The sequence below is a fragment of the Trachinotus anak genome, unplaced genomic scaffold (assembly GCF_046630095.1).
Source record: "Trachinotus anak isolate AG129_WGS33_773 ecotype Australia unplaced genomic scaffold, CSIRO_AGI_Tana_v1 ptg000032l, whole genome shotgun sequence".
In the NCBI taxonomy this organism is placed as follows: Eukaryota; Metazoa; Chordata; class Actinopteri; order Carangiformes; family Carangidae; genus Trachinotus; species Trachinotus anak.
Genome location: NW_027273883.1, coordinates 864,711 through 892,500, shown reverse-complemented (window position 1 = coordinate 892,500; position 27,790 = coordinate 864,711). Strand labels below are relative to the sequence as shown.

Below are 27,790 nucleotides of genomic sequence, written 5' to 3'. Positions count from 1 at the left end.
GAGGCGACTCTCTCCGTTTTTGCTGTTGTCGAGGTTTCCTGGAGCCGACTGAGGCGACGCCAGCAGACCTGTTAGACACGGAGACACCATCAGTTCAGTTTTTTATAACTTTATCTTCTTTGATAAAAAGGAGGTGACTCAGGAAACGTGTTCCCACAGTGGTTGGGGTTACATACAGTATATTTCTCCAGTATTTTACATACTGATCATAGTTTCAGGGTAAAGATCAGTCCAGTCTTTGTTGGAGAGTTTTAACCACTCATCTTGATAACCCTGTGACGAAAATCTGGAGTCACAAACCATTGTATTCAATTCTTCCCACTGATCTCTCTCTCTAAGACCTGGAGTTGGTGGTTTCAGTCTGGACATTTCACTGCAGTCATCTTCAGATATCTCCGGGCCCGACACCAGTGTTATTGATGGAGTTGAGTATTGTCATGTCCTCGTTTTAACTGCAGGTTGTGACGTCCTGGTTTGGACTGAATACTGACTGAAAAATCATTTGTACTGATCTCAGGTGTTGGACAATCTAACTCCTCAATATGAGTTCAATCACATTTAATTATCAGCTACGATCAATGAATAAGTTCATGTCCTATTTCAACTCTCTCCTCCGTTGGTTTTTATTTTCATATTAATTAATTAATTTAATCATTTTACCTGGTGCATTTCCCATAAAAGTGTGTCCAGATGTGGATCTATAGGTCAACACGACAGCCGCTCCAGACGGCTGCTGTCTGTTTTCTTTCAGTCAGACTCAGAAACAAGTGTTTGAAGTGACTGATGTTTAAATCCTGTTTATTAAAAAGCTGCAGGAGGCTCGTGCAGTTCACCCTGATAGTTCAGAGTTAGCATCACATTCATGAAGGAGAAAATGCATGAAGTAATCTGATGTTTCTTCTGATCTGAACGAAGAGTCTGAGGATGGAGGAGGTCTGTGTTTGTCACAGTTTGTGATTTTATAAACCAGCCCACCCACCACACTGACAGTCAGCAGGACTTCAAGTCTGATCAAAGGGATTTCTGTCCCGAGACGCATCAGCTGATCGTCTGACAGCCGCGTTAAAGAAGGCGGAGCCGAAGCTGCTGATTTAAACCATGTGATGCAGAGCGGACGACACTTCAACCTGAGGACACACGTGTCACTGTTTCACACTGACGCACACTTGAACTACTATCTTTGTGAGGACACTTGTTGACAAAATGCATTCACAAGCCCCTGAACACTAAAACCCAGTCATGAGGACCTGCCAGCATGTCCTCACTGCTGTAACTCATACTGGTCCTCACAAAGATATGAGTACATAAACACACACACACACACACACACACACACACACACGATTACACAGCCTCGTTTCCTGTCACAGTCCAGCAGTGAGGATTTCCAAACCCGATGTTAAATGTCTCTCTGCACCAACAGAAACTGCGTCTGACTCCAACCTTCTCCTCGTACACTATGATGTGTCGAATTAAGTTTATCCAAATAACATCAGGCTGTAAAGACACAAACACTGGAAAGTTCAGAGGTGAAATCTGAGTTAAATATTCTTATAATGTGACTTGATTTTTCTGAACAGTGAATAAAGTTAATAAATAAAGATCATGATCACAGCTGGACGTAGGGTTTGGGTTTTATTTACTATAGAATTAGTGAAACATAAAATCCTTCCAGATGTTTTCAGCTGATGTTTTCAGTTTGTCCTCTCAGTGTCTGATTCACCGTCTGTCCTCACTGAAATGATCCAACCCGTCTCCCTGTCCTGTTGGAGTCAGCAGGTTGTTGTGGTCTCTTAGTCGTCACACTCACTGTTTCCTGTTTATCTAAACCTGTCGACTTCAGCGTGTGAGCAGTGACTCAGTAACCAGGTGTCAGAGCAGAGGTCAACACCTTGATCCACCTCTACAGATCATTAATTCACTGATGATGATGGTCCACAGGCTCCGTCCAGTTTCCCTGAGTTGGGGTTTTATCACAGGGTCGTTGTCCTACTACTGGTCTCAAAGCACTAAACGGTCTTAGGCCCAAACACATCTCTGATCTACTCGTACAGTATGAATCATCCAGACCCCTCAGGTGATCTGGGACAGGTTTACTCACTGATCCCAGAACCGAGCCAGGTGAAGCAGCTTTTAGTTTCTCTGCTCCTCACCTGTGGAACAAACCTCTTGAACGCCTGCGATCTGCTGTCAGCTCATTTAAATATATTTATATTTATCACATCTAATCAAATTAGTGGTAAATGCTATTTCATGTTGAATCATTCCCATGAATAAATAAGTGCTGTATAAATAAATCTGCCTTGTTTTACTGGAACATTTAAGACAAAATGCACACTTGAAGAATGTGTCCACATCTGTTTGAGAATATCCAGGTTCTTCAGAGCCGCTTCACATCTTGATGAACATCTACAGATGATGCACAAACTGGACCCGATATCCAGACAGAAGAAGATGTATCTGATAAAGCTGCTGCTTTTCTGGAGGCGACGTGAACTGATCATGGAAAACAGGACGATGTTGCAGCCTCTTGACAAGAAGCAGCTGTGACTGGTTCCCTTCAGACTGAGCAGACGTCCCACATCATCACACGTCCAGGCCGTTTAATCTTCTTCCTGTTTAAGCTGCACAGTTTACTGATCGGCCTCCAGCTGCAACAGGAGCCTCACATTTGTGTCCTTAATATCAGCTGAACCATTACGACCTGAACCTTCATCATAAGCAGGATGTGACTGGTCTTAAACCAAACATCATCCTTCCTCTCACTGAAGCTCCCCCACCAGTTTCAGGTCAACATCTATTCTTGAAGTGACCTTTAACTCTTTCAAGTTTGTACTGAAACCATCTCCAGCAGCTGCTGTGACTCGACTTTATAAATAAAAACTGACCTCACGTCCTTTGTCTCGGTATTTTCAGAACAGTTTCTGTAAAAAGAAAATGTATTAGCATCTGATAAACTGTCTGAGCTGGAGGTTAAAGACAAACATCCATAGATGTTTTCCAGCTGGGATCAAACCTGAGTTTAGTTTTCATGGCGTCACTCAGCAGGTTAGTGTTTAGTACAGAGCTCGGAGGAAAGCGGTCCACACCGTGCTGTGCCGGGATTTGCCTGTGTCACTGTGAGGAATGTGCAGGTCCTGACAGGAGACACGGTCCTGTCCGTCCTCCGTCCTGAACACCTCCTCCTCTTCAGGGGGGTGAACCACCACCTCAGGGATCCTTCCAAACAGCCCCTCCGGAGCAGAGCAGCGGCATGGAGAACCGGAGGAAGGGGCGTCGAGGAGGGAGGCGGGGAGCAAGGAGGTGGGGCTGGGTGGGCAGGGCTCGGAGAGTAGGTGGCCATGAGGATACACAGCGGGAGGAGGCGAGGGAGGAAGGAGGTGTCCGAACAGGTCGGAGATACGAGGAGACAGGGGAGGGGTGGAGGTGTCGCTTGAGGCGATGGAGGAGCGGCGGAGGAGGGAGAGATGAGAGGAGGACAGACCCTCCCCTGAAGAGAAGAGAAGAAGAGAATCATCAGAGAGAGACTGATCGATGCTCAGGCCGATTTTAAAGACGGACTGAAGCTGCTGAGGAAACACTGATCAATCATTCTGATCAGATCTGGTCATTTCTGTCTCAATGAAGTATTTCTCAGGCTACTTGTGGACATTTCAATCGTACAGACTGATTTGCACGTCTGTTTTATATTTTTCTACTCTGTTATGTCTGTGTGTGTGTGTGTGTGTGTGTGTGTGTGTGTGTGTGTGTGTGTGTGTGTGTGTTGTAAAAATGTAAAATTTAATCAATATAGTAAAAAAAAGTTAGTGTTTCCTCAGACTGGTGGTGCAGGCAGACTGGTGGTGCAGGCAGGTGTTAGAGGTAACACACACACACACACACACACAGGTTATATCAGCTCCAGCAGCAGAATTAAAACATTCCTCCCTCACAAACAGGATTTGTGGTGCGGATATTAAAACGCTGACTCGTCACATGGTATCAGCAGGTTATTAGCTCACTGACTCGGCAGGTGGAGTCAGGTTAGTGCTGACCAGCAGGAAACACACCCAACGACAGCAGCAGGCTCCCACTAAATATTAAACTACGTTAGATAAGTGTTCAGGTCACATCAGTTTGTGTAACACAGCTCATCAAGCTACATTCATCCAGAGCAACCTTTACCACACACACACACACGCACACTTTCACTAACTATCATCAACCTCCATCACATGTCACTGGAGGAACTCAACACCATGCTGACATGATGCCGTGCACCGCTCAGAGACCCGTCGCCTTGTCCCTCTGTCACCTTGACCAATCAGGACGAACACAGTCTGAACTCTAGCCGACAACAGACGACTGAAACAAACTGAAGGAGTTCTGCAGAACTCAAGATGAGGGAACAGTGACAAACCCAGACACTGGATTTAACACTGTGTCTCCATCCACACTGACACGTTTCAGTTTAAACTCATCTCTTCTTCTACATTTTAGTTTTAAACTGAAAACGTAGTAGTGTGGGCGTAGCCTAAATATTATGTTACATTTGTCATAGAAATATCATAATCTGAGAATAATCAGCTTCTATCTGACATTTGTCAAAAACCCTAACCCTTCTTGCAAGTTATTAGTATCTTATTAGCATCTTTAGCGATGTGATGCTAACTTACCTAGGCTCCTAACAGGGTTTGAACCTGTTTACAAGTTGAACTAAACTTTAGCAGAACCTGATGATCACAAGATCTCGATTTATCAACCTCAGAACCAGACCTGCAGAACCTCAGAATGACAAGAGCGCTGTGGTCTCACCGTTGCGTTCCAGTAAATGGGGGTCGGAGTGTTTCTTGCCTATGTCTGCGAAGGATCGGACCAGCGGGATTCGGTTGCTCAGCTTCTTCTCGTTCTGGTGGTGGTGGCGTTTCAACATGGCCTCCTTCACCTTCTCTCGAACGCCCTCCTCCAGCTGACCTGACGCCAGCATGCTGTCGATCACCATGTCTGCACGTGGGGGGGGGCGTGAGGTTAGCTTAACAATCACACAAACTTCATGATCACCCGTTACACATTTCACACAGGAGCACATCAGCTGATGTGCGCAGTGAAGGCCGCAGTGCCGACCTGCGATCTCCTCGATGGTGTTGGCTCTCATGTCGAGCAGCACGGTGCCGTTCAGGATGCAGGAGCGCAGCTCAAACAGACTGTGCAGAGACAGCGTGGCCACGTAGGGTTTACTCCAACGCTCACCGCCGTCCTCCACGTCCTCCTCAAACTTCAACCACCTGAACACACACACACACACACACACACACACACACACACACACACACACACACACACACACACACACACACACACACACACACACTGAACTAATGAATACCAGGACAAAGCTGAGTAAATCAATCTGACTTTAAAGGTCCTGTATTTTATCTGAAGTGTTGATCTCCATCAGAAGATATATCTGTGGTTTTAAGAACCAAAAACCATCTCAGTGTAGTTTTACATCTCCTCTCTCAGGCTTCTCTCTGGAGCTCTAGTAACAACAGGTCAGTCAGCCAATCAGAAGAGAGGATCTGAGTCTCTCTTCTGATTGGCTGACTGTTTTCTGAATGATCAAATGAAAATATAGCATATTTCAGATAAACACTCAGAGAAACCAAATCATGAAAGGTTGGATGGTGGGTCCAGGTGGGCGGGGCTTGAGGCTTGGCTGAGGGCAGTGACTGTTTTGTTGTGACATCACAAAGTTGCAGAAGTCCTGACGGCTGGTTTTAAGGCTCAGTGTCTGAATACAGGCTGTGTGCATTTCTCTGTGGACTGAGGCTTTGATACTTTCACAGTATTAATATAGAACCTAGACCTGCTTTATAATCACAAACACATGGACATCTGCCTTTAGACTGGATGGAGCTTTAACGGAATGATAAAGTAAATCTGTTGTGAACATTTGCTGTTTCAGATCATATTTACTCTACTGTGTAAATGTGATGGAAATTGTTTTGTCATGTTTTGTTTGGTTAATATCCAACACCTGGTCTCAAACAGGTCAGGCATGAAAACATAAAGAGGAAACATGTCTGTGCAAATCCAGCTCAGGTGTTATGATGACTTAAAAAAAAAAACAACCTGTGGCTTTATGAGGAACAACTCTTGAATAAATAAAGGTTTATCCTGCACAAACAACACAGGATTACATGAAAGGAAAATGAAGTGGTGTGTTTCTCTAAATTAGGTGGTGAGTGGTGGGTCATTATCATAGAAGACAAACCTGAGTAAACATTTCCGAGCACCCGAACAAAACGTTTTAAAGCCATGGAATAAAGACAAAGGTTCAAGTGTTAAAGTTAAGTTAAGTTAAAATAAAGTGCGTGTCCTCGCCTTGCCGTCTCCTTCCACTCCTGGACCTCCCCGTCTCTGAAGGCGAGCTCGTCCAGCTCGGTGAACAGGTCGTGGGGGATGTGCTCCTCATCGTCGTCCTCTGTCCCGAGGATGAACTGGACTCTCTGAGACGGTGTGTCTGCAGGGACAAAAAACTCACTCGTCATCATCTTCATCTCATCTACATTAAAAACCGTAACCGAGCCTGAGCCGGAGCCGGACCGTTTGTGGGCGACTCTCGTTCGTCCTCCCGGTCTGAGCGGTCCCGTCGTTTCCGGTGATGTCTGTGTCCTCGATGGCGGTGTCGCCTCCGGCTCTGTCGGCCCAGAGGGACGTGAACCCCGACGTACACCGCCCTGTGACCTGACGGAGCAAAACATAAACACAGTGCATGATCTGAATCTGCTGCTAAAACCTGGACCAACGGAAAAGTGTTTCCAACAAATCCATTAAAACATGTGAATGTTGATGGAAGTGATAAAACTTCCCACGTGACCGAGTCTCTCAGGAAGGGTGGACACAGCTCTAACCCTGACTGAAGTGATCTCATTACATGTTCACCTGGAGTCCTCTCTGAATCTCCCCTCACACACACTTTGGCCGACAACAAGACCGTTTGGTTCAACTTTTCAGAAAGTGTTCATTCATTCATTCATTCATTCATTCATTCATCATCAAGGACACAGCTCACGGTCAATAATAATCCACATAAACAAATGAAAATAAAGGAGAAACCTGATGGAGCTCAGCTCAGGTTACGGCTGAGATGAAACTGTCACACATACACCTGTATCTCAGGTGTTACAGAGCAGGTGAGGGCAACAACATTAAACACTTGACTGGAGCTGCAGCTTCGAGGACTTAAAGCAGCAGCCTCACACAGTCATTATAAACCACTGAGTCTCTTGTGTTGCAGTAAACTGAACACAGACTAAATCTACCAGCAACATATTTGCTTGTGCAGCTGTGGACACGGTCCGTCACCTGATCTTTGGTTATGTCGTGTCCTAAATATTTAATCTCATTACACTCTTTAAGAGATACAGACAGGAAGAGGTCAGGAAATACCAACGTTCAGTCTTCCCAGTTACACAGTACGACTCGGGTCTAGACCACATTGTGAACCCACCCTCAGTCACTGCTGAGGACCAGAGCTACATGGATAGAAAATCTCCGTCTGCCACACCCCCTGTTCCACATCCATGTAACTGCACTGACAGGTACCCATGTAGACAGAGATTAATCACAACACATTCAAAATGTGAACTGATCTGCCAGTTAAAAGATCGACTGGTTTGTGTGATGGTTTGCTGTTCACTGGTTTCTCACAGGGATCTTAATGTGAACTGAACTTCAAGTATTTTTAGTACCAGTTAGCTTCTTGTGTCTCTGTCCCTCATGTGACTGAACTGATTTGAACCAGGTGATCAACAGATCCAGTCGAAGCTCAAACGACTTGTTTGTTTCAAGTGTTATGTGAGGGAGGGTCTGACACATCCACACTGCAGCCAACACGAGTGAGTTTCGGAGCAGAATCATCAATCATGTGTTTTTTTATTTACATTTCATTTCATAATGAGTCGTCTTTTCCAGATTTGACTTCCTGTGGTGAAAGATGCAGAATTTTGCAGCAGGAGGAGACGTGCACAAATACAGGCTGAGTCATTTTTACTACTTTATGTTTGACTGTAAATAAAGAGGTTACAACAGTGTGTGTGTGTGTGTGTGTGTGTGTGTGTGTGTGTGTGTGTGTGTGTGTGTGTGTGTGTGTATAAACTGAGGAGACTCACTCTCCAGTTCTTCTTTCTCAAAGTTGGTGTGGAGGGTGGAGCTGGTCTTCCCCTGGTCCAGCACCGCCTCTTCATCGTTCCCCTGCAGCACACACACCAATTAATCAATAAACAAAGGTGCTTTTGTCAGTCCTCACACACACTAAACACACCCACAGTCCTGACATCAGCAGTGTGTGTGTGTGTGCATCACATGGAGCCCTACAGAGCAGACACACTCACAGTTGTTCCACATTCATGTTGTTTTAGGATTTAGGTCCATGCACAGTGATGAGGGCTGAGCCATGATCCACCAACACTGTCTCCAGTCCAGCAGAGACTGGGACCAGGGTCAGACTCTTCCCTTCTCTGGGTTTCAGTCCAGCTGAGCTCGTTGTGTTTCAAGAAAAACGACTCGCTCACAAACCAAAACGACACTTTAGATTAGCTGAGTTTTGTTAAAGAAAAGTTGCATCATGTTTGTGACACAGTCTCGGTGTTGAGAAAGTTCCAGGTCAGTGATAAACTTTAGCTTGTCATTAAGGCTGTCAAAGTTAACGCGTTATTAACTTTGACATCAGTAAACATGATGTAAACGAAGCAGGTTTTACATCCTGAAGAAAAAAAGTTCGTGAGGAAGGAAATGTTTCCAGCATGTGTGACCTTCAGGAGCCACAGATCTTTTCTCAGTGAACTGCTCTGCCTGTGCATGAAAAGCTGCAGGTCACAGTTCAGAACGACAGAGATTCAGTTCAGAGAATCATTTCACTGTTGACTGATAAACTTTGTGTTTTTCTGCTTTTAGTGGTTTTTATTTGTTTCCTTCTGCAAACTTCCTGTCATCACTGATTACTTCAACATCGTCATCTTCAACCTTCTGAAGATTTTATGATTTTATATTTTTACTCCTGATTTAACGAGGACTGCTCCTAATCACTATCTTCATTATTTGGTGATTATTGTCTCTATTAATCTGTTACTTATTTGGGCTGTCAGTGTCAGACAACAGTAAAAAAAAAAAGTCCATCACAGTTTCCCAGTGTCAAAGGTCAAAGGTCATCAGATGTTTCCATTTTGTTTTCAGTTTACAGTGACAAACCTTCAAACTGCAGCTGAAAATAACTGAAACGACTGATCGACTCTCAGCGCCTCTGCCGATTCATTTTAATGTGCTTTGATATCATCCTGTTACTGCGACGACATTGAGCTGTTTACTTTTCTACGCTGAGCAGCTGCTGACACGCTCAGACCGTCTGGCTCCGCCCACAGCCAGTGGGAATGTGTGACTCATCGAACATGGCTGGTGTGAACAGGAAGTGGTCTGACAGCTGGACATCAGGAGCCGGAGCCAGATCCTGCAGCTGGACGGACTCTGACAGCACAGATCTGAGACTGAGCAGGAAGATTCCCTGACCTCTGACCCCAACCCCAGAGCCCTAACCGAGACCTGATTCTGACCTGACACTCAAAACCAAGTGTTGACCTTCAGATAGCTCTTTGATAGTCTCAAAGTGAGAACCGGCCACACACACACACACACACACACACAGCCTGCTGTCTGTTGGTACAGCAACATGCTGACAGACCACAGGCACACAGGCTTAAAGAAACAGATCCACATCTGAACCTCCACTGTACACACTGTCACACACGTGATCCTCCACAGCTCACTGTTACCATGACGACACACGTGTAAACCACAGCTCACACACTCAGAGTGAAGTTCTCCTTCACTACGACAGATTTCTGTCAGACTCTTTGACTCAGACCTAAACTCGGACTCGTGCAGGACTGTGTCTCCAAATCTGCTTTTTATCACCTTCAGATTCTTTCTTTCTCTGAGAGATGCAGAAATGCTCTCCTCCTCTACCCAACATGTTAACATCTACAGCTGATTCAGAATCTGCTGCACGAGTTCAGACCAGGACCAGGACCAGAAGTCCCACCTATTTAAAGTCCCAGCAGTGGATACCTGTTTATAAAGCCCTTCATGGTCTTGGACACATGCTCACAGTCTGTGAAGCAGGACGACTCCTCGGGTCCCGAGTCTGTCAGTTGTTTTGAGCTCAGGACTAAAACCTTCTGACCCGTCTCCTCGAGGAGCCTGGCTTGTGTCATTGTCAGTTTTCTTCTCTGATTCGTCCTTTTTCTTTTCAGCTGCAGTTCACAAATAAGCTGTGAAGGCCTCAGGGTGTGTGGGTCCATCCGGTCCATCGGAGTTATAGATTTCACACTCTGACGGACACACACAGCTCAGAGGATTCCTCGCTTCCTGTCATCACAGCATCTGTTATCACACAAGCCCGACGCCACGCTGACCAACAGGAAGTTGAGACATGCAGGCTCTGCTGCTTCTGCTTCACTTGTTTCACAGTGTTCAGTGATCGTGGTGTGAACTGTGAACTCTGAGTTCAGTTTCAGTGGAGCTGAACTTGTGTATATACAAACAACACAAACACCTCAGTGTAACACAACACAGCCCACAGGATCACAAACTGCAGCCTCTACAGGTGAACCAAAGCATTATCTGCCTCAGTTTCAGCTCAGTGTTCCCAATAAACTGACCAGTCAGAGACAAATGTGTGGTAAAGCTGCAGCCTCAGATCACCACAGACAGGTGACGTCTACCTGTACATGTCACAGTCGCACAGGCCCAGTGTTGTGGTGATGACACCGTGACTGGAGCAGGGAGAAGAGCAGAAGATTTAATCTGGTGAAAAGATTCAGCTTCAGGTTTCTAAAAATAAAATTTGCCCTGAAGGAATCTGATGTTGGCTCCGATTCCTGCATCAGGTTTCAGATTTACAGCGAGCAGAGGAACCAAACGTCCCACGATGCTCTTTTCACTTTATGTCCTTACGGTGGCTGACCTCTGACAGCAGCAGCCAATGAGAACTGAACTCACTGTGTGAATATTTGAATCCTCACAGATAAATTAAACACTGATCACGAAGCAGCTTTCACAGTCACTGTTTGTATTTTTTCTATCTTTTATTGGTGCTTTGATTCTGTCAGCATAGAGACGGGTTCACCAAGTGAAAACATATCACAGAAACTGATTTACTGAGACTCTTCAGTCAGTTCTCTCCAGCACAAGTCAATGATTCCTAATAACATCTTTAAACACCACCTGGATAAGCAGCAGGAAATGGATGGATTAACCAGTAAAAAATAAGTGATTAATTTACATATTTTACATCTGGGAGAAAACTGGGAATTTTTCTGCCAGTTTACATGTTCTATAATTCATATTTCTCTGTCTCTACTGTTTACGACTTAAATATTATTGCAGTCTGGTAAAGTGAACTTCTACAGGTTTTGGTTCTGGGAGCCTGACAGACAAGCTTCAGAGTTTTCAGCCAGACCCAGTGATTGATCCATTAATAATTAGGGCTATGATGTGTTTCCAGCCTTTGACTTGTTTTCTTTTTGCTGATTTTATACAGGTGCTGGTCATAGAATTAGAATATCATGAAAAAGTTGATTTATTTCAGTAATTCCATTCAAAAAGTGAAACTTGTATAATGTATACATTCATTCCACACAGACTGATATATTCCAAGTGTTTATTTCTTTTAATTTTGATGATTATAACTGACAACTAATGAAAACCACAAATTCAGTATCTCAGAAAATTAGAATATTGTGAAAAGGTTCAATATTGAAGACACCTGGTGCCACACTCTAATCAGCTAATTAACTCAAAACACCTGCAAAGGCCTTTAAATGGTCTCTCAGTCTAGTTCTGTAGCTACACAATCATGGGGAAGACGGCTGACCTGACAGTTGTCCAAAAGACGACCATTGACACCTTGCACAAGGAGGGCAAGACACAAAAGGTCATTGCTAAAGAGGCTGGCTGTTCACAGGGCTCTTTGTCCAAGCACATTAATAGAGAGGCGAAGGGAAGGAAAAGATGTGGTAGAAAAAAGTGTACAAGCAATAGGGATAACCGCACCCTGGAGAGGATTGTGAAACAAAACCCATTCAAAAATGTGGGAGAGATTCACAAAGAGTGGACTGCAGCTGGAGTCAGCGCTTCAAGAACCACCACGCACAGACGTATGCAAGACATGGGTTTCAGCTGTCGCACTCCTTGTGTCAAGCCACTCTTGAACAAGAGACAGCGTCAGAAGCGTCTCGCCTGGGCTAAAGACAAAAAGGACTGGACTGCTGCTGAGTGGTCCAAAGTTATGTCCTCTGATGAAAGTAAATTTTGCATTTCCTTTGGAAATCAAGGTCCCAGAGTCTGGAGGAAGAGAGGAGAGGCACAGAATCCATGTTTCTTGAGGTCCAGTGTAAAGTTTCCACAGTCACTGATGGTTTGGGGTGCCGTGTCATCTGCTGGTGTTGGTCCACTGTGTTTTCTGAGGTCCAAGGTCAACGCAGCCGTCTACCAAGAAGTTTTAGAGCACTTCATGCTTCCTGCTGCTGACCAACTTTATGGAGATGCAGATTTCATTTTCCAACAGGACTTGGCACCTGCACACAGTGCCAAAGCTACCAGTACCTGGTTTAAGGACCATGGTATCCCTGTTCTTAATTGGCCAGCAAACTCGCCTGACCTTAACCCCATAGAAAATCTATGGGGTATTGTGAAGAGGAAGATGTGATACGCCAGACCCAACAATGCAGAAGAGCTGAAGGCCACTATCATAACACCTGAGCAGTGCCACAGACTGATCGACTACATGCCACGGCGCATTGCTGCAGTAATTCAGGCAAAAGGAGCCCCAACCAAGTATTGAGTGCTGTACATGTTCATACTTTTCATGTTCATACTTTTCAGTTGGTCAACATTTCTAAAAATCCTTTTTTTGTACTGGTCTTAAGTAATATTCCAATTTTCTGAGATACTGAATTTGTGGTTTTCATTAGTTGTCAGTTATAATCATCAAAATTAAAAGAAATAAACATTTGAAATATATCAGTCTGTGTGTAATGAATGAATACAATATACAAGTTTCACTTTTTGAATGGCATTACTGAAATAAATCAACTTTTTCATGATATTCTAATTATATGACCAGCACCTGTATACTACGTCTTTGTTCCACATATGAAGTTCGAAAGCCAAAACATTTCCAAACTATGGAGGCAGTTCCTCGTTTGGGAAAGAATCCCTCCTCTGTCATGCTTTTTGCTCTACACCTGAGTTGCAAATGCGTCGCACATGGAAATTCTTCTTCTGTTGATTTTATTGGCGGTTGGCAACCAACCTGAAGGTGAATTACTGCCACCTACTGGACTGCAGTGTGAGACAGTACACGCACAGACATATGTCATCGACTGAGCTTTATCGTTAATATCGCGAGAATACAAATTTTTATCATGATAAAATTTTTTTAAATGGTATATCACAAACGATAATATGTCGCCCATCCTATTAATAAACCTAAAATAACTGGCAGATTATTAAGTAAAGAAAATCATCATTTGTTGCAGCTGCAGCTGGACGATACATCGTGTCAGTGTTGTCATCGCGGTGCAAGGAGATGTGACAGTAAAGATAATTAACTCAAACATGTCAGGTTACAGCTTCTGTGCTGCTTGATTCAAAAAGAAAACTAAAGGAAGCTAAAGAAAGTTTGACTGAACATAAAGGTTCCTGAACACATGATGAGAGACGTGCAGGCTCTGCACAGCAAACCACCGATCTCCATCACAGAAAAGAAAGATGGAAAAAGATAGAATTCAGGCTGAATCTCAAAATGCAAAGTGCAATATCCAAATCACAGGAGAGGAGTTTGTGAGGACCTAACAAATCAAATTCACACATCACATCCCTGTTTGGTCAAATCATAATTAATATTTTAATATTTTTTAAATTAAATGCAAAAATGACCAATCCAACTAAACCCGTGACTCATCTCATCTGTCAAAATAATCACAATATGAGCAGAAAACCTGATGTTGACCAGGCTGGACCTGGATTCAGGTCAACATGTCATTCTCTCTCTCTCCACACCTGTCTATCTCTACTGTTGCTACAAAATAAAAGCAGAAATGCCACAAAAATAGGTAAAAGTATAGAAACATCTGTTCTTTCCAACATCGTGCAGCCTTGAATCTGATTTGTGATTTCAGGCTGTAATCATTACTGCATTAATCAACTTTCATAGTATTTTCATATTAAACTTTGTAAGCAGAGGCAGGATGTTGGTGTGTGTGTGTGTGTGTGTGTGTGTGTGTGTGTGTGTGTGTGTGTGTTTGCCTTTTGCACTTCATCTTTGCAGACTTGTTCGCTTCTGTCACTGAGGTCTTTTCCTGTTTCACGGTCTCATTTCCTCAAATGTTTCATAAATGTTTCTGATGAAGTTAAACTCATCAGTCGTCACGTTTTGGGCGCTGGGTGCAGCTACGACATCATGATCTGTTACTTCTGTGTGAAGTGAACCCACAGGAGCCCCGACCACAAGCTTTCCAGGCTGTTTTCAATCTGACAACATGAATCACAAAGTTTTTTGACAGTGAAAAACTGCAGACACGTACCAGTGACATGGCTCTGGCCACCCTCTGACTGGCAATATCTCCCCAGAAGTCTCCCATAGTCTCCTCTGCGTCAAATCAACTCCTCTGACTCAGGGAAAAAACAGAGAAAGAGCAAGAGGAAAACTTTCTGGTGGTGAACTCCTCCCCACAGTGTGAAAGCAGAAGGCTGCGTAGAAGAGATCCAGCAGCTTGTACGTTAGCTGTCAACAGTGGTGTGTGGATCTGGAGTCGTCCAGGTCCAGCAAGTAAACACAGACGCTGTGCTGCCAGCAGAGCCTCTGATATGATTCATGTATTTATAGTCGAGTGTGCTGCTTCAGTGAGCGCCTGTCAGAGCAGCCTGGAAGTCTGCAAACACAGCAAGATTAAAAAAAAAAAAAAAAAAAACCAGGAGGCGGGGTGTCAGACACATTTCAGAGCAGGAAAGAGACAAAGAGCAGAGTCACGTCCTGAACTGAAACAACACAGAACTGCTCACACCTCATTTCTCCTCTGAGGCTTCTGCTAACGCTCTGCTGACTGTGCAGGATCAGAGTCTATCAAGTTCAGAGTCTGAACCAACAAGTCCCAAGTCAGGACCAGGCCACATCCAGACCAACAAGGTCCAAGTGCAGACACACAAATCCCAGGTCAAGAGCCACATGTCAGGAGTCAAAAATCCCAAATCAAGACCAGCATGCTCCAAAATCAATTCTAAAGTCAAGAGCAACAGGTCCCAAGTCCGGTCTTAAGAGCAACAGGTTGCATGTTAAGTGCAATGTCAAGACTTAAGCCAAAACCAAGTCCCGAGTCCAAAGTCCCAAGTCAAGACCAACACATACCAACTCAAGACCGACAGTTCCCACGTCATGTCCAAGGTCAACGAAGGGCCTTAAGGCCACATCATGATCATCAAGAAGTCCTGAGTCTAGATCCACATGTGCCAAATTAAAATTCTGCTTCAAAACCAGCAAGCTCCATGTCCTGAGTAAAAAGTTTAAAATCAAGACCAAAGAGTCATAAATCCAGACCAACAAAGAGGAAGTCAAGTCTCGGGCTGGAGTGACCCATCGTTGTCGAGATTTCGTTGTGTGGAAGCTTCGCTCTGTTCACCTTCACCCTCTGTTCTGGCGGCTCCTGCTCCTGGACAGGTCCTGTCACTCTCTACTGTCCTGTCAATAAAGGCAAAAAATGCCCAAAAAAATATCTTAAAAAAAAAAAAAAGAGAAAATGAGACTTTATCCCAGAGAGCTTGACCCCAACTATCAAAGGTGTGGGAATTCTTCACCTGATGAATGGAGCTCATGGCCGAGCGTCACAAAGGAAAACCTCCTGCGGCTCCCTGACGTCAGGACGAGACAGCAGAGAAAGCATTTGGGCCGACTGGAGGTCAGTACTGAGTGTCTGGCAGTCCGGAACTTATACTGGTCTTGTAGACATTTTTATCACTGATTGATGCCATTTAGTTCTCAGCACTTTATTTATTTATGTTGGGGAAATCTTTATTTATTTATTTTGAACGTTGTGTGTCAAGGCCTGAACAAGTGATTATATCCCATTCACCACATTTAACACAACAGTCACAAGCATGAACAGGATGAGAACACACCCCAGCACCTCCGTTAACTACATGTGAACCTGTGGATGTGAAATAATCTGAACCTTTATTTGTGGTTCTATTGTCTTCTGACCTTTGACCTTACTCCACGATTGCTTTTTAAACCTGTAGCAGGAGGCTGATTCTCCTGTTGACTGGGAGTCTCTGTGTGACAGCCATGTTGGTTTAATGTGATTATGGCTCTAAGGGCCACATCAGCAGTAGTAGACATAAATGAATTAAGTGGTGGGAGCTCATGTTTCTCTGAATGAGTCACTTCAGCGTTTGAAGGATCCAGTTTTAGGTTTTGTGTTTGTGAACAGCAGATGATTTCCAACTCTTCCCTCCCTGAGCGTGCCTCAGTCTCCAGCTCAGGAATTCTACTGAGAAACAACAACAAGCTGCTACATGAACACACAACAGACAAGCTTTTACATTTCCTCTTCTATTTCAGCATGCATGTGTTTGTGGGTGTGCACACACCCCCACACACACACCCACATACACTTCTGGGCTCCTAAAACCACAAACAAATGACCAAATACAGACACAGAACTCGACTCTGCCACAGGCTCAGAAAAGGAACAAGAACAACTTCAAATGTCATCTGACAAATATTCAGTAGCAGCAGCTTTTTTCTAACTTCCTCCGTTTCCAAAAGTCACAAGTATTAAATTTACAAAAAGATATAAAACAGAAGCTTTAAATCAAAGATTTAAAGCTTTAAATCAAAGATTTAAAGCTCCACACAGTCTAAAGGTAGATGTCCATGTGTTTGTGATTATAAAGCAGGTCTAGGTTCTATATTAATACTGTGAAAGTATCAAAGCCTCAGTCCACAGAGAAATGCACACAGCCTGTATTCAGACACTGAGCCTTAAAACCAGCCGTCAGGACTTCTGCAACTTTGCGATGTCACAACAAAACAGTCACTGCCCTCAGCCAAGCCTCAAGCCCCGCCCACCTGGACCTACCATCCAAGCTTTCATGATTTGGTTTCTCTGAGTGTTTACCTGAAATCTGCTGTATTTTTATTGGATCACTCAGAAAACAGTCAGCCAACCAGAAGAGAGGATCAGATTGTCTCCTCCGATTGGCTGACTGACCTGTTGTTACTAGAGCTCCAGAGAGAACCTGAGAGAGGAGATGTAAAACTACACTGAGATGGTTTTTGGTTCTTAAAACCACAAATATATCTTCTGGTGGAGATCAACACTCCGAATAAAATGAAATGAAATCAAATAAAGGAAAATAAATGACCTTTAACATGTCAGAGAGATGTTAAAGGTCATCTAGAGAATTGGACAAACTAAATACAGCCCTCGATTTATTTTTACACTGTGTGAGATGACAGTGAAAGGTGTCTGGCAGTGATGGACCCACAGTGAATCATCAGCTGAATCTGAGAGGCAACAGCCACCGACAGGTGAGCTGTGATGTCACAGCTCAGTCTGCAGGTTTACAGGTGACGTGAAAACATGACTGAGTGTAAGAGGGCACATTAATGTCAGATAGTGGCTTTTAAGTAAACACCTAAAACTGATGGTCCCATTAAACAGCCTCTTGTGAGGTGCTTTATTTTGAAAAGCCCAGGTCATTGTGCCAGTGCAGGTGGTTTCACATCACACTCAGTCTCCAAGATAAAAATCTGAACAAATATACACTTATGTAAAATCAAAACAATCTAGTCACAACTCATTTTTATTGGTGCTTGGAGCAGATCTGAGGGGACAATAAACCCATTCATCTGAGGGGGAGGGAAACAGGAAGCAGTGCACTCTGGGAAAAAAAAAAAAGCCTGGAGCTGGACAGGGTTCAGTGTTGGGCTCAGAGGCACTTCAGCAGTGAGGATTCTGAACTCCATGTATCTAAAAAATTTAAAGAATTAACAGAAAAACAACGAGCTTCTGACGAGCACCTCCAGATAAAAATGACTGATTATTGTTTCAGTCGTTTTTTTCAAGCATTTTCTGGTTCAAGCTTCTCAAAGGTGGAAATTTGCAGCTCTTCTGTGTCACATGATATAAGATGAAATGGGGCCGCAACTAACTGAAGCTCACTATTGATCAATCAGTTGATTAATGATTTTTTTTTTTTCCAAATCAATTAATGTCTTATTAGTTAAAGTTAAAGTTATAAGTCCATCACAGTTTCTCATATTTGAAGGTGATGTGTGTTTGGATGATATAATAAAACAGAGAAGATTCTCAGAGAAGCTGAAGTCAGAGAACATCTGACTGCACTTTCACGACCACTGACTTAAAAGATTAAACAATTATCAAAATACTTTCTGATTAATTTTCTGTTGATCCAGTGATCATCTAATTGACTAATTGCTGGGGCTCTGAAATGAAATCTCTCTGCGTAGAGAGGTCACAGTGGGCTCTGAGAGGCTGTGATGGGAGTTTTCCACTACTTGCTCACAATCCATACACTAATCGATTAATCAGCAGATTGATCAATAATCAAAATAATCACACAGGTCATTTCACTAGACTCCCAGCAGCTTAAAGAGAACAACACCCCCCACCCCCAAACACACACGCACCAACACACACGTAGCCATAATAAAACCAGTTTAGCTCCCAGGACTCCCAGGAGACCAGAGACAAGTCTCCCAGTCTGTGCTGTTGCTCCCATATTAGGAAAACCAGCTGAGAGGAAAAACCACATGAAACCGCATCTGGACTGGAGGCAGGTTTCCTAAACACACTGGGAACTGTGCGAAAATTCACACCAGCCAACACACACACACACACACACACACACACACACACACACACACAGAGGTCAGGTCACTGTCAATAATAGACTTCCTAACTGTGAGATCAGAAAGCAGCGACGGGCTCAGGAGATGCTGGTTCCCAGAGGATGAATCCTGTCTGGAAACAGTCTGGTGGTCACATGACCTCACCTCCACCTTTATTACATCGACTCAAATCTACTGGTCAGGTCTTCATCACATGTTCTGAACCTGTTCCTGCTCTGCAGAGGAAGAACCTTTAAGATCTTTACAACCACATGATGTTTCCTCTGGCAGACAGACGGACAGACAGACAGATGGACAGATGGACAGACAGACGGACAGACAGAGAGACAGACAGAGACAAACAGACAGACAGGGACAGACAGACAGACGGCCGGACGGACAGACAGACAGAGACGGACAGACAGACAGACAGACAGAGACGGACAGACAGACAGACAGACAGACCCATAGCCATACTGAATATACCGCTGAATATACACTGTACGATGATGGTAATATAATCTACTATAATATGATTGTACATTAGTGAGCGTTTATAGAGCTGCAATTTAATTCTCCATATGTAGAACGATATTAGATGACAGACATTAAAATAAAGACATTAAATGTTTAGCTAGGTGCTTTATATTAACACTGTTCAACAGGCACATGAGATACAGCGCCTTGCTCATGGGCACATCTGACAATGCCCGTGCTGAAAGTCAAACCTCTGGTCACAGGTGAGCTTCAACCGCCTCATCTCCACAAACACACAACAGTCGACCTCTGCAGCCTCATTCACTGTATTTAGATCATTAATCTTAAAAGTTCAGATGCTGTTCAGCCCATTGTTGACTGGTAAACAGTTAGCCTGCTAACTGCAGCTGGAGATGAGACGACATGACGCTGGCAGCTGTGTTACTAACATTTCACCACTGGCTGCAGGACTGAAGCTATGCACTGTTCAATTCTTCTTCTTACTCTTTTGTAACATGTCAGTGAATGAACTGAATGAACCCTGTCTGTAAACAGGAGGTTCAGACTGATGAATGATGAAATCTCACCCACATTCACCTCCAGGTCTGCAGGTGGAATAAATCAGGCTGAAGTGAGTCATTTAGGACACATCTGTGCAGTAAACAGTTTGGTGAATCCGACTCTCAAAAGAAATAAACATCATTAAAAAAGTGAGAAAGATTTTAGGACAACAACATGAAAATGTTCTTGCATGAGGCCCATTGATTTCCAGCTGGATAAGATAACTGAAAAGCTGAGGGAGCCAGAGAGAGTCAGACTGCATCACCTGACTGTGTTAAAGCTGAGCAGATGTAACCTGAGACCAGGCTTCTCTGCTTCTGGCTTCTATGGGAAGAAATTTCAGAGGACTGGAACTAACATTATCATCCTCATCGATTCATCTGCAGAATATTTTCATGACTGTTTAATTAATGAAATATACATCGCTTGATTCTTCAGAGACCACGTCTTTTTCATAACAGGTTCCACTGCTGACAAGCATTCTGGGAACTGTAGGAAATCACTAACAGAGGCAGAATCAGACCACAAACTCTACCACCCCAACTCCCAGGAACATTTAGAGGCCTCTGAACCAGTTTCTCTACAGTCCAGCTGTTCTTACAGTCCAGCTGTTGTTATCAACATCTTTGTGTTTCTGTCGTCATGGCAACTGCAGGAGGCTAAAACAGCATTTTATATTGGCTGCATCAGAAAGCAGTGGTGTTGGATCACAGGATGCAGCAGGCAAACAGCCTCCACGTGACACACACACACACACACACACACACACACGTCTGAATCCCCGCCCACATGTCCACTTCTGTCAACAATCAGAAAACAGCTGAGCCAATCAAAGCTTAAGTTGGTGACACTATCAACATGTGTCAGTTCATAAGATCAAGACATCAGTGTTTCATTTACATTGATTTATTATCAACCCTGACCACCACATATTGATTACCTCTGTTACCTCAGACTGTAAATAAAGATGAACGTAGATTCTGTGACAGGTGACTGAGCCGCTCCACTGTCACCGACTTGGCAGTGCCTGACTCCGCCCCCAACTCCCAGCTAATCCAAATATGGTCAAAGAGGTGGGGCGGGTGTGGAGTTGAGACTTGGTGCATGATGCTTTGTGGCAATCACACACCTGTCACTCAAAGAGGCCACACCCTCAATTCTCCATCATTTAGTCCTTAATAAAATGTAAACAGGTGAGTTGTATAAATTCAGCCGTACAGGTGTCATGAAGGAGGAAATGATCTCCAGAGACCAGAACAGTTTCTGTACCAGGCTGTAAACATGTTTCTTTCTGCTGTAAAGTCGGACATTTGAACATGGGAGTCTGTGGGACTGACTCACTACTGGAGCCAGACTCTAGTGGTCGTTAGAGGAACTGCAGCACCTTCACTGTTGATGCTTGAGGTTTCAGACCTGGAGGTTGATGCTTGGTAAAATCTTATTCAAAGTACTTGACAATTAAAATGTGCACTGGAGCATCTTGTATATGGCATCAATAAATAATTAAGAAAGTCTCCAGTACTGTTTCCAGACTATTCTCCCTGCTGAGGCTTTGGTTTTTCTCCATCAGCTTTTCTCAGATTTCTCTGTTTGTCTTCACTATTTGTCTTTAGCTGCTTATCTAACCTGAACAAATTTGCCTTTCTCGTTTATTTTTTTTAATCATTTTCAGTCTCATAACCTGAAGCATGACCTGAATCCAAACAGTAAATTATACTTTTAGGACAGAGATCGTGCAAATGCACAGCAGCTGTAAATATCTTAATGATAATCCACAAGAACCGGACCCAACCTAACACACACACACACACACACACACACACACACACACACACACACACACACACACACAGAGAGAGGAAACTGTTCAGTTACAACAGATTCCCTCTCACTGTTCCAGCAAACTGCAGATACAACTTTAAATATTTAAAACCCATCCCTCCACCAAGGTGAGGCTGTGGGTTCATCCTCTGAGGCACAGCAAAGGGAGCAGAAAATCTGTCTGTTAGAGTTTTATATTTCTTGTGAATGATTGGGAAATTTGACCTGAAGTTTTAGGAATCAGAAAAGTGTCTACAATCCCAGAGAGAATGAGACAAGAAGCAACAAAACAGATGAGACACTGTGACACATGCATTTCTAAACAAGTAAACTAACATTAAGGTCACATTGTTCGGGGATTAAGTGGGCGTTCAGACAGAGAACAAACACAGCTGAGACAGGAAATGGGATCCAGTTGGTCCAGTTTGACAACAGATGTGTGAATTTGAAGGTTTATCAGACGACAAAGTGCAAAGAAGTTTAAAACTATGAGGAAGAATTTTACATCAGGAAACTTAATTATCTTTCATTGCATCACATGGTGATGAGAAGGAGAGAGTTCACGATATGAAATAAGACACTGGGAATGTGAGCTTGCACATATCAGACTGGCTGCTGCTGGATGAGATCATAATGCAACACCGTCTGAGGCCAGACTTGTTATTTGTTTTTTAAAGTCGACCCAATTTTGTCTGTCGATCATCTAAATCTTCTCCAGATGTTTGGGAGCATCACTGTGTTAATGTTCAGCAGAAACCATGAAGTGTTGACCCGCCTCCAGTTTCTGATCCATACACACACAAACAAAAAGCAGAACAAACAACAACAACAACAACAACAACAACAACAACAACAACAAATACACTTCACATCCATCCCTCCAGTACAGTTTCTTCTTCTGTTTCCCTGCGGACCGGGTTTCCATCCTGACAGGAACCAGTGAAACAGCCCACCAGAGAGCGGCGGGCCACCGGAGGAAGAGTCTGCTGACGTCAACACGAATCCCCAGAGACACAACACCACAACACCAACCTGTACACACTGCCACTGTGTGTGTGTGTGTGTGTGTGTGTGTGTGTGTGTGTGTGTGTGTGTGTGTGTGTGTGTGTGTGTGTTAAAGCAGCATTAACACATTGCTCGTTATTTTAATCTCTGTCTTTGCTGTCAATCAAACACTGTGGGCGGGTTCAAACAGCTGATGGATCAGTGAGTGGGGAGGATGTGAAACATGATGTTCACAGGGTGAACTGAACATCACATGATCTTCACCCTCGTGCCAGCATCATGACAGAACCTCCACTGGTCGACCAGAGGCTGAAAACACACTGAGCTGTGTCCCAGTTCAGAGGACCAGGTGTTCGAAGTTGTGGCCCTTAGTAGCCGTCACAGACCAAAGAAATGAGACAATCTGGTCTACGGAGGGTTTGTGTCCATCCTTACAGTTACATTGCAAAGCACCGTTTCTGCCGCCAAGTAACCTTGACAACACATAACTTTTTTTTTTTTCCACAAAAACTTGAGGTTTTCAGGTTTTGTACCAACCAATCAACTTATCACCTAAGCTCTACATCGACCATGACTGACCTCTGACCTGGGCTGAGGCTAATGTCCCCATCAGGACCACAGTCTGACCGTGTTTGACCTCCTGCTGCTGCTGCTCGGGACCAAACAGCCTAATAAATGTTGTATTATTGTGGAGCTGAAACCCTTCAGAGAGCTGCCGCTTCCGCCTCCATCTGCACCGAACAATAAGCTGCTCCATCAGAGCCCTGCAGCCTGTGTGTCTGCCTCACAGCTCCACGCTGCTGCTGGCATTGTTCACGGCTCAGGGCCCTTTGAATGGAGCGAGTGAACAGTTCCACCTCAGTTTCCATGGAGCATCAGCAGACAGGAAGCAGCAGATTAAAGGTAAGAGCACGGTGTTACAGAAAAATCCAGTGTGCTCACACAGACACATCTGCTAGTGATAAAACTGAGTGCAGACCAGCAACAGCACCAACAAACACGAAGCAGGAGAACAGAGGCCTTCAGAGACACACAAACACTCTGCTGAGAGTCAGACTCCAGCTTTAAAGGCCCCATGTTCTACACTTCTTTAGTGTTGAAGATATATTTGTGGTTTTAGCCAAAAACCATCTCAGGGTAGTTTTACATCTCCTCTCTCAGGCTTCTCCCTGGAGCTCTAGTAACAACAGGTCTCTGTGCATTTCTCTGTGGACTGAGTGCTTTCACAGTATTAATACAGAACCTAGACCTGCTTTATCAACAAAATCGCTCCTATTCTTGTATTTTGGACCTCTAATTGAATCTGTGTATAGCTGGGTTCCCTCATATCAGTTTGTAATGTTTATGAGTTGTGACCAGCTCCACCAAACTCTGTTTCCCCACTAAACCTCCTCAGACTGGCTCATCTGAACAACTGTTAGAGGCCAGAAGAGCTAAAATGTGTGGAAGAAATCAGTGCAGTCTTCAATCCACTGACAGTTTAGCTTTTATCATTTGTCAGTGACTGAAGAAAAGGTTCAGTTCAGATCTGAGATCAGCTGAAATCCTACAGTTTTCAGTGTCAGCTACTAAATGAATCCTCATTAACACTAATGACACTAATTAATGTTGACAAGCTGAAACTGAGCTGAGCAGCAGCAGAGCTGAAACACTGATTATTGATTGATATTGATTGGTGTGACACAGTGAAGTAACAGCTGGACCAAACTGACTCTTACACCTGATTCTTTACAAACTACTTGATCCAGATCCTGGAGCTCCTGATCCAGAACTCGGAGCTTAACCAGCTCCAACCAGCTGCAATCAGCTGATCGTTTCTCAGGAGAAATGTCCCCACTCTGCTGAACTACAAAAACACAGTTCACTGGCAGTCCTAAAAAGATGTGACAGAGTGATGTGTCCTCACTTACAAACAATCTTTGGCAGAGTCCAGTCAGTGGCCTAGAGAGAGCTCATTAACCATTAATTAATTAACATTAATTAGACAGCTGATATAATCTACTGAAGCTGGCATCATTTAAATGAGAGGAAGCAACAAATGAGAAGCTGCTGACATTAGGCTAAAAATAACTGGCAGAGAAATTGAAAATGAAAATTAATAAAGTATAAATCTTGGAAGTTTGGTAAACAGGCACATTTTGTGAGCACTGCAGCTCTAACTGTACGGCCCCCACGTCTGAACACACTTCACTTTAAATATTTTGGATCTGTTTGATGAGGTTTGGACTGATGGGATATGTAGTCTCATCATCTTAATGCAATTAAGATCAAGAGCCTCAAAGCACTAAAATTTTACAATTCAAATTCATTTTACTTCCACCTCCTGACATTAACCCACAGAGCTCACAGTTTCTATACAGCAGGTGTCAGTCACTAAAGTTTTCAATAAAGTTAATCAGTTTTAAAACCAACATGCTCGTCTCCGTGGTAACAGCAGAGCAGCATCCAGCAGGATGCGGAGGACCCTCTGAAGTGAGGAAATCAAACTTTGTTCAGTGTGTTAATTAACTAATGTTCACCTACATCAACCCCATCCTCCATCTGTCAGACCCAAGAGGTCGGAGGTCAGCTACAGAGCATCATTAGAACAAGTAGAGATTCTCTGCCTTGTTTATGAGCACTTCAGCCTCTTGCTGCTGACTAACACCCTGGTATCCTCCAGGCATGATGTGACTCATCATCTCACCACAATGCACTCATCTCCACCTGCTCGGCAGTTTGGGGGCTTGAAACCTTTTAATTACTGCCTTGCTCACTGACACTTCAACAAGCTGATAATAAAGCGCTAAAGCTCAGGTTTCCTGGTTAAACGCCAGTTTTTCCTTCCACTTCAACAAGAGATACAAGTGATGGTGTTCACACCGAAGTCCATAGGTCAAACTGTTAGTTATACACACTGAGCTTGCTGGTAAAACTACACACACAATTTAAAGACAGTTGCTCTGAATCATTAAAACACACTCTTATATTTTGCATATCTACAACAGATGGATCAGACCGTACTTACATAAAAAGAATATTTTAACTTGTTTACAGGCTAAACTACTCACCACTAACACCCAGGAGGGTGACTTCCAGTGGTAAACGGACTGATAAGAATGACAACCAAGCCAACAAAAAAGCTGACATTTTATCAAAATGAGCACAGCTGGGTGGATGTGACTCGTGCCGAATGCAAGTCCACTTCAGAACAGGTCCAATCTTTCTGTTACATCAGTTTGTAACGTTCTCTCATTTGGCGGCAACTCTCGGGACCAAGAATCACAGAGTTTTGTAATGGAGGTCCGTGAAGTTTTCTTCTAACGAGAAAACGGCACGCATCATTACTTCACTTCCTGGCACAAGCGTGGTCCCTTAAAAACAAAGCAGTCGGTTTCCAGCCGCTGTTTCAGACCTTGTTGACAATTCCTCCGTTAACAACCGGACATTTTCACGGTTTCCAGTGCACAGGGCTGCGTGTGCCAGCGGACAGCACCTCAGGGAAGCCTCCGGGCTCCTCCCGGTGCTCTTTCTGAGACTATTCACAGCCCGCGGAGGGGTCGCTAGCCGCCGGCTAACAGGTTCACTGGGGAGCCCAGTGGGAACTTACAGATGTGAGGAGAGGTCTCATCTGCTCGCCCCGGTCCTCCTCCATCTCCAGCAGACGCCGTGAAGCCTCCTCTCGCTGTCCTCCGGGAGCGGATAGGGTCACCCGGGCCGAGCTCACCGCCGCCGGCCGCTCAAAGCGCGTCTCTCCGACACGTCTTCGCAACTGTCTGGAATTTATTAACTCCAGCTGTAAGCCCGCCTCCTTTTGATTGACAGCGCAGTCCTCCGTTGACGGGGCAGCGGTTGTTTAACTGCCACCAATCATCGAGCGGGAAAGTGTAGTGGGCGGAGCTACGACGGTAACAAAGCATGGGAGCCTCTTCTCCTTCACTTCAGGTGTTGGTTGAGTTGCCACAACAAACTTTATTATTCATCCAGTGAAACCAGATCAGTGATTTCATCTCCACCGGTTATCACCAGTATCATGTTAAATATATTATTTTACCTTTAATTACTCTCTATTTTAATCTTTGTTTTATAGCACAGTTCAAGATCATGATGCATTTCATACATTCATACTGTTTGAAAACTAAATTATTTTATTATAAGTCATTAATAAGAACTATGTATATACTGCACTTTTACTGAAGAAAGAAGATTTTATATAAACAGATTTACTGTGTTATCTCTGTAGCTTTTTTATAAACAGCATCTTAAATCATGCTTTGTTTTATATTTGACAGAGGTGGGTGGTATGTACATTTACTGTGCAATCACATCACATTAGCAGTGGTAGAAGAAGTATTTATATCATTAACTTAAATAAAAGTTGCAACACTAAATACTAAAAAATACTTAATCACAGGTAAAAGTTTTTCAAAATGATCCTTAAGTGGAAGTACAGAAGTTGGCCTCCTGCCAAAGCATGTACTTAAAGTATCAAAGGCAGAAGTGGTCATTATGCAGCGTGGCCCCCGCCAGAGAGGTCCGTCTTATCTTATTATAGTATTGGATCATTATTCTTGATGTATTAATATGAGCAATACATTAAGGGGCTAATTTTAGCTGCTTTACACATGTTCTGGTGGTTTCATCTCTAACAATGCATCATAGTTTGTGTTAGACACAAAATGTTAATCTGAAAAGTAACAAGCAGTTAGAAACAGTTGAAACGTGGTGGAAGAGCAGCACTGACAAAGCTGCAGGTATTTCAGTATTAGTTGTTTTGGTAGCACATCCATCTGCCAATAACAGTCTGACAGGATGGTACGGAGGCCCAGAGAGGACATGAGGAGATCATTTGTTTTTTTCAATGGAAATACATATATTTTTCACTTTTAAAAATACAGAATTTAGTTGAGTTGAATGTTGAATGTTAATCACGTTAGAAAATGACTTTCCTAGAATAAATTACTGTCACCTGGTAAATCAGGATTTCCATAAATTAAT

The 27,790-nt window shown here is 43.7% G+C and overlaps 1 protein-coding gene across 11 annotated transcripts in view; it reads right to left on the bottom strand.

The window, feature by feature from the left end:
* LOC139613515 (sodium bicarbonate cotransporter 3-like) overlaps positions 1-26,578 on the bottom strand; it is a 47,830-nt gene extending 21,252 nt beyond the window's left edge. The window contains exons 1-8 of one of the 11 annotated variants that reach the window (XM_071470217.1): positions 26,403-26,578; positions 8,154-8,235; positions 6,586-6,726; positions 6,364-6,502; positions 5,104-5,264; positions 4,795-4,983; positions 3,110-3,490; positions 1-68 (exon numbers count right to left, since the gene is read on the bottom strand). The exon at positions 1-68 is cut by the window's left edge and continues 48 nt beyond it. In XM_071470217.1, the coding sequence (XP_071326318.1) occupies positions 1-68; positions 3,110-3,490; positions 4,795-4,983; positions 5,104-5,264; positions 6,364-6,502; positions 6,586-6,726; positions 8,154-8,235; positions 26,403-26,447 (1,206 nt within the window). In that variant the 5' untranslated portion in view covers positions 26,448-26,578. Of the gene's footprint in view, positions 69-3,109; positions 3,491-4,794; positions 4,984-5,103; positions 5,265-6,363; positions 6,503-6,585; positions 6,727-8,153; positions 8,236-14,624; positions 14,952-26,402 lie in introns of those variants that run through there. The other 10 variants (XM_071470218.1, XM_071470216.1, XM_071470219.1 and 7 more) reach the window with 10 other exon arrangements.
* Positions 26,579-27,790: the final 1,212 nt, after the last annotated feature.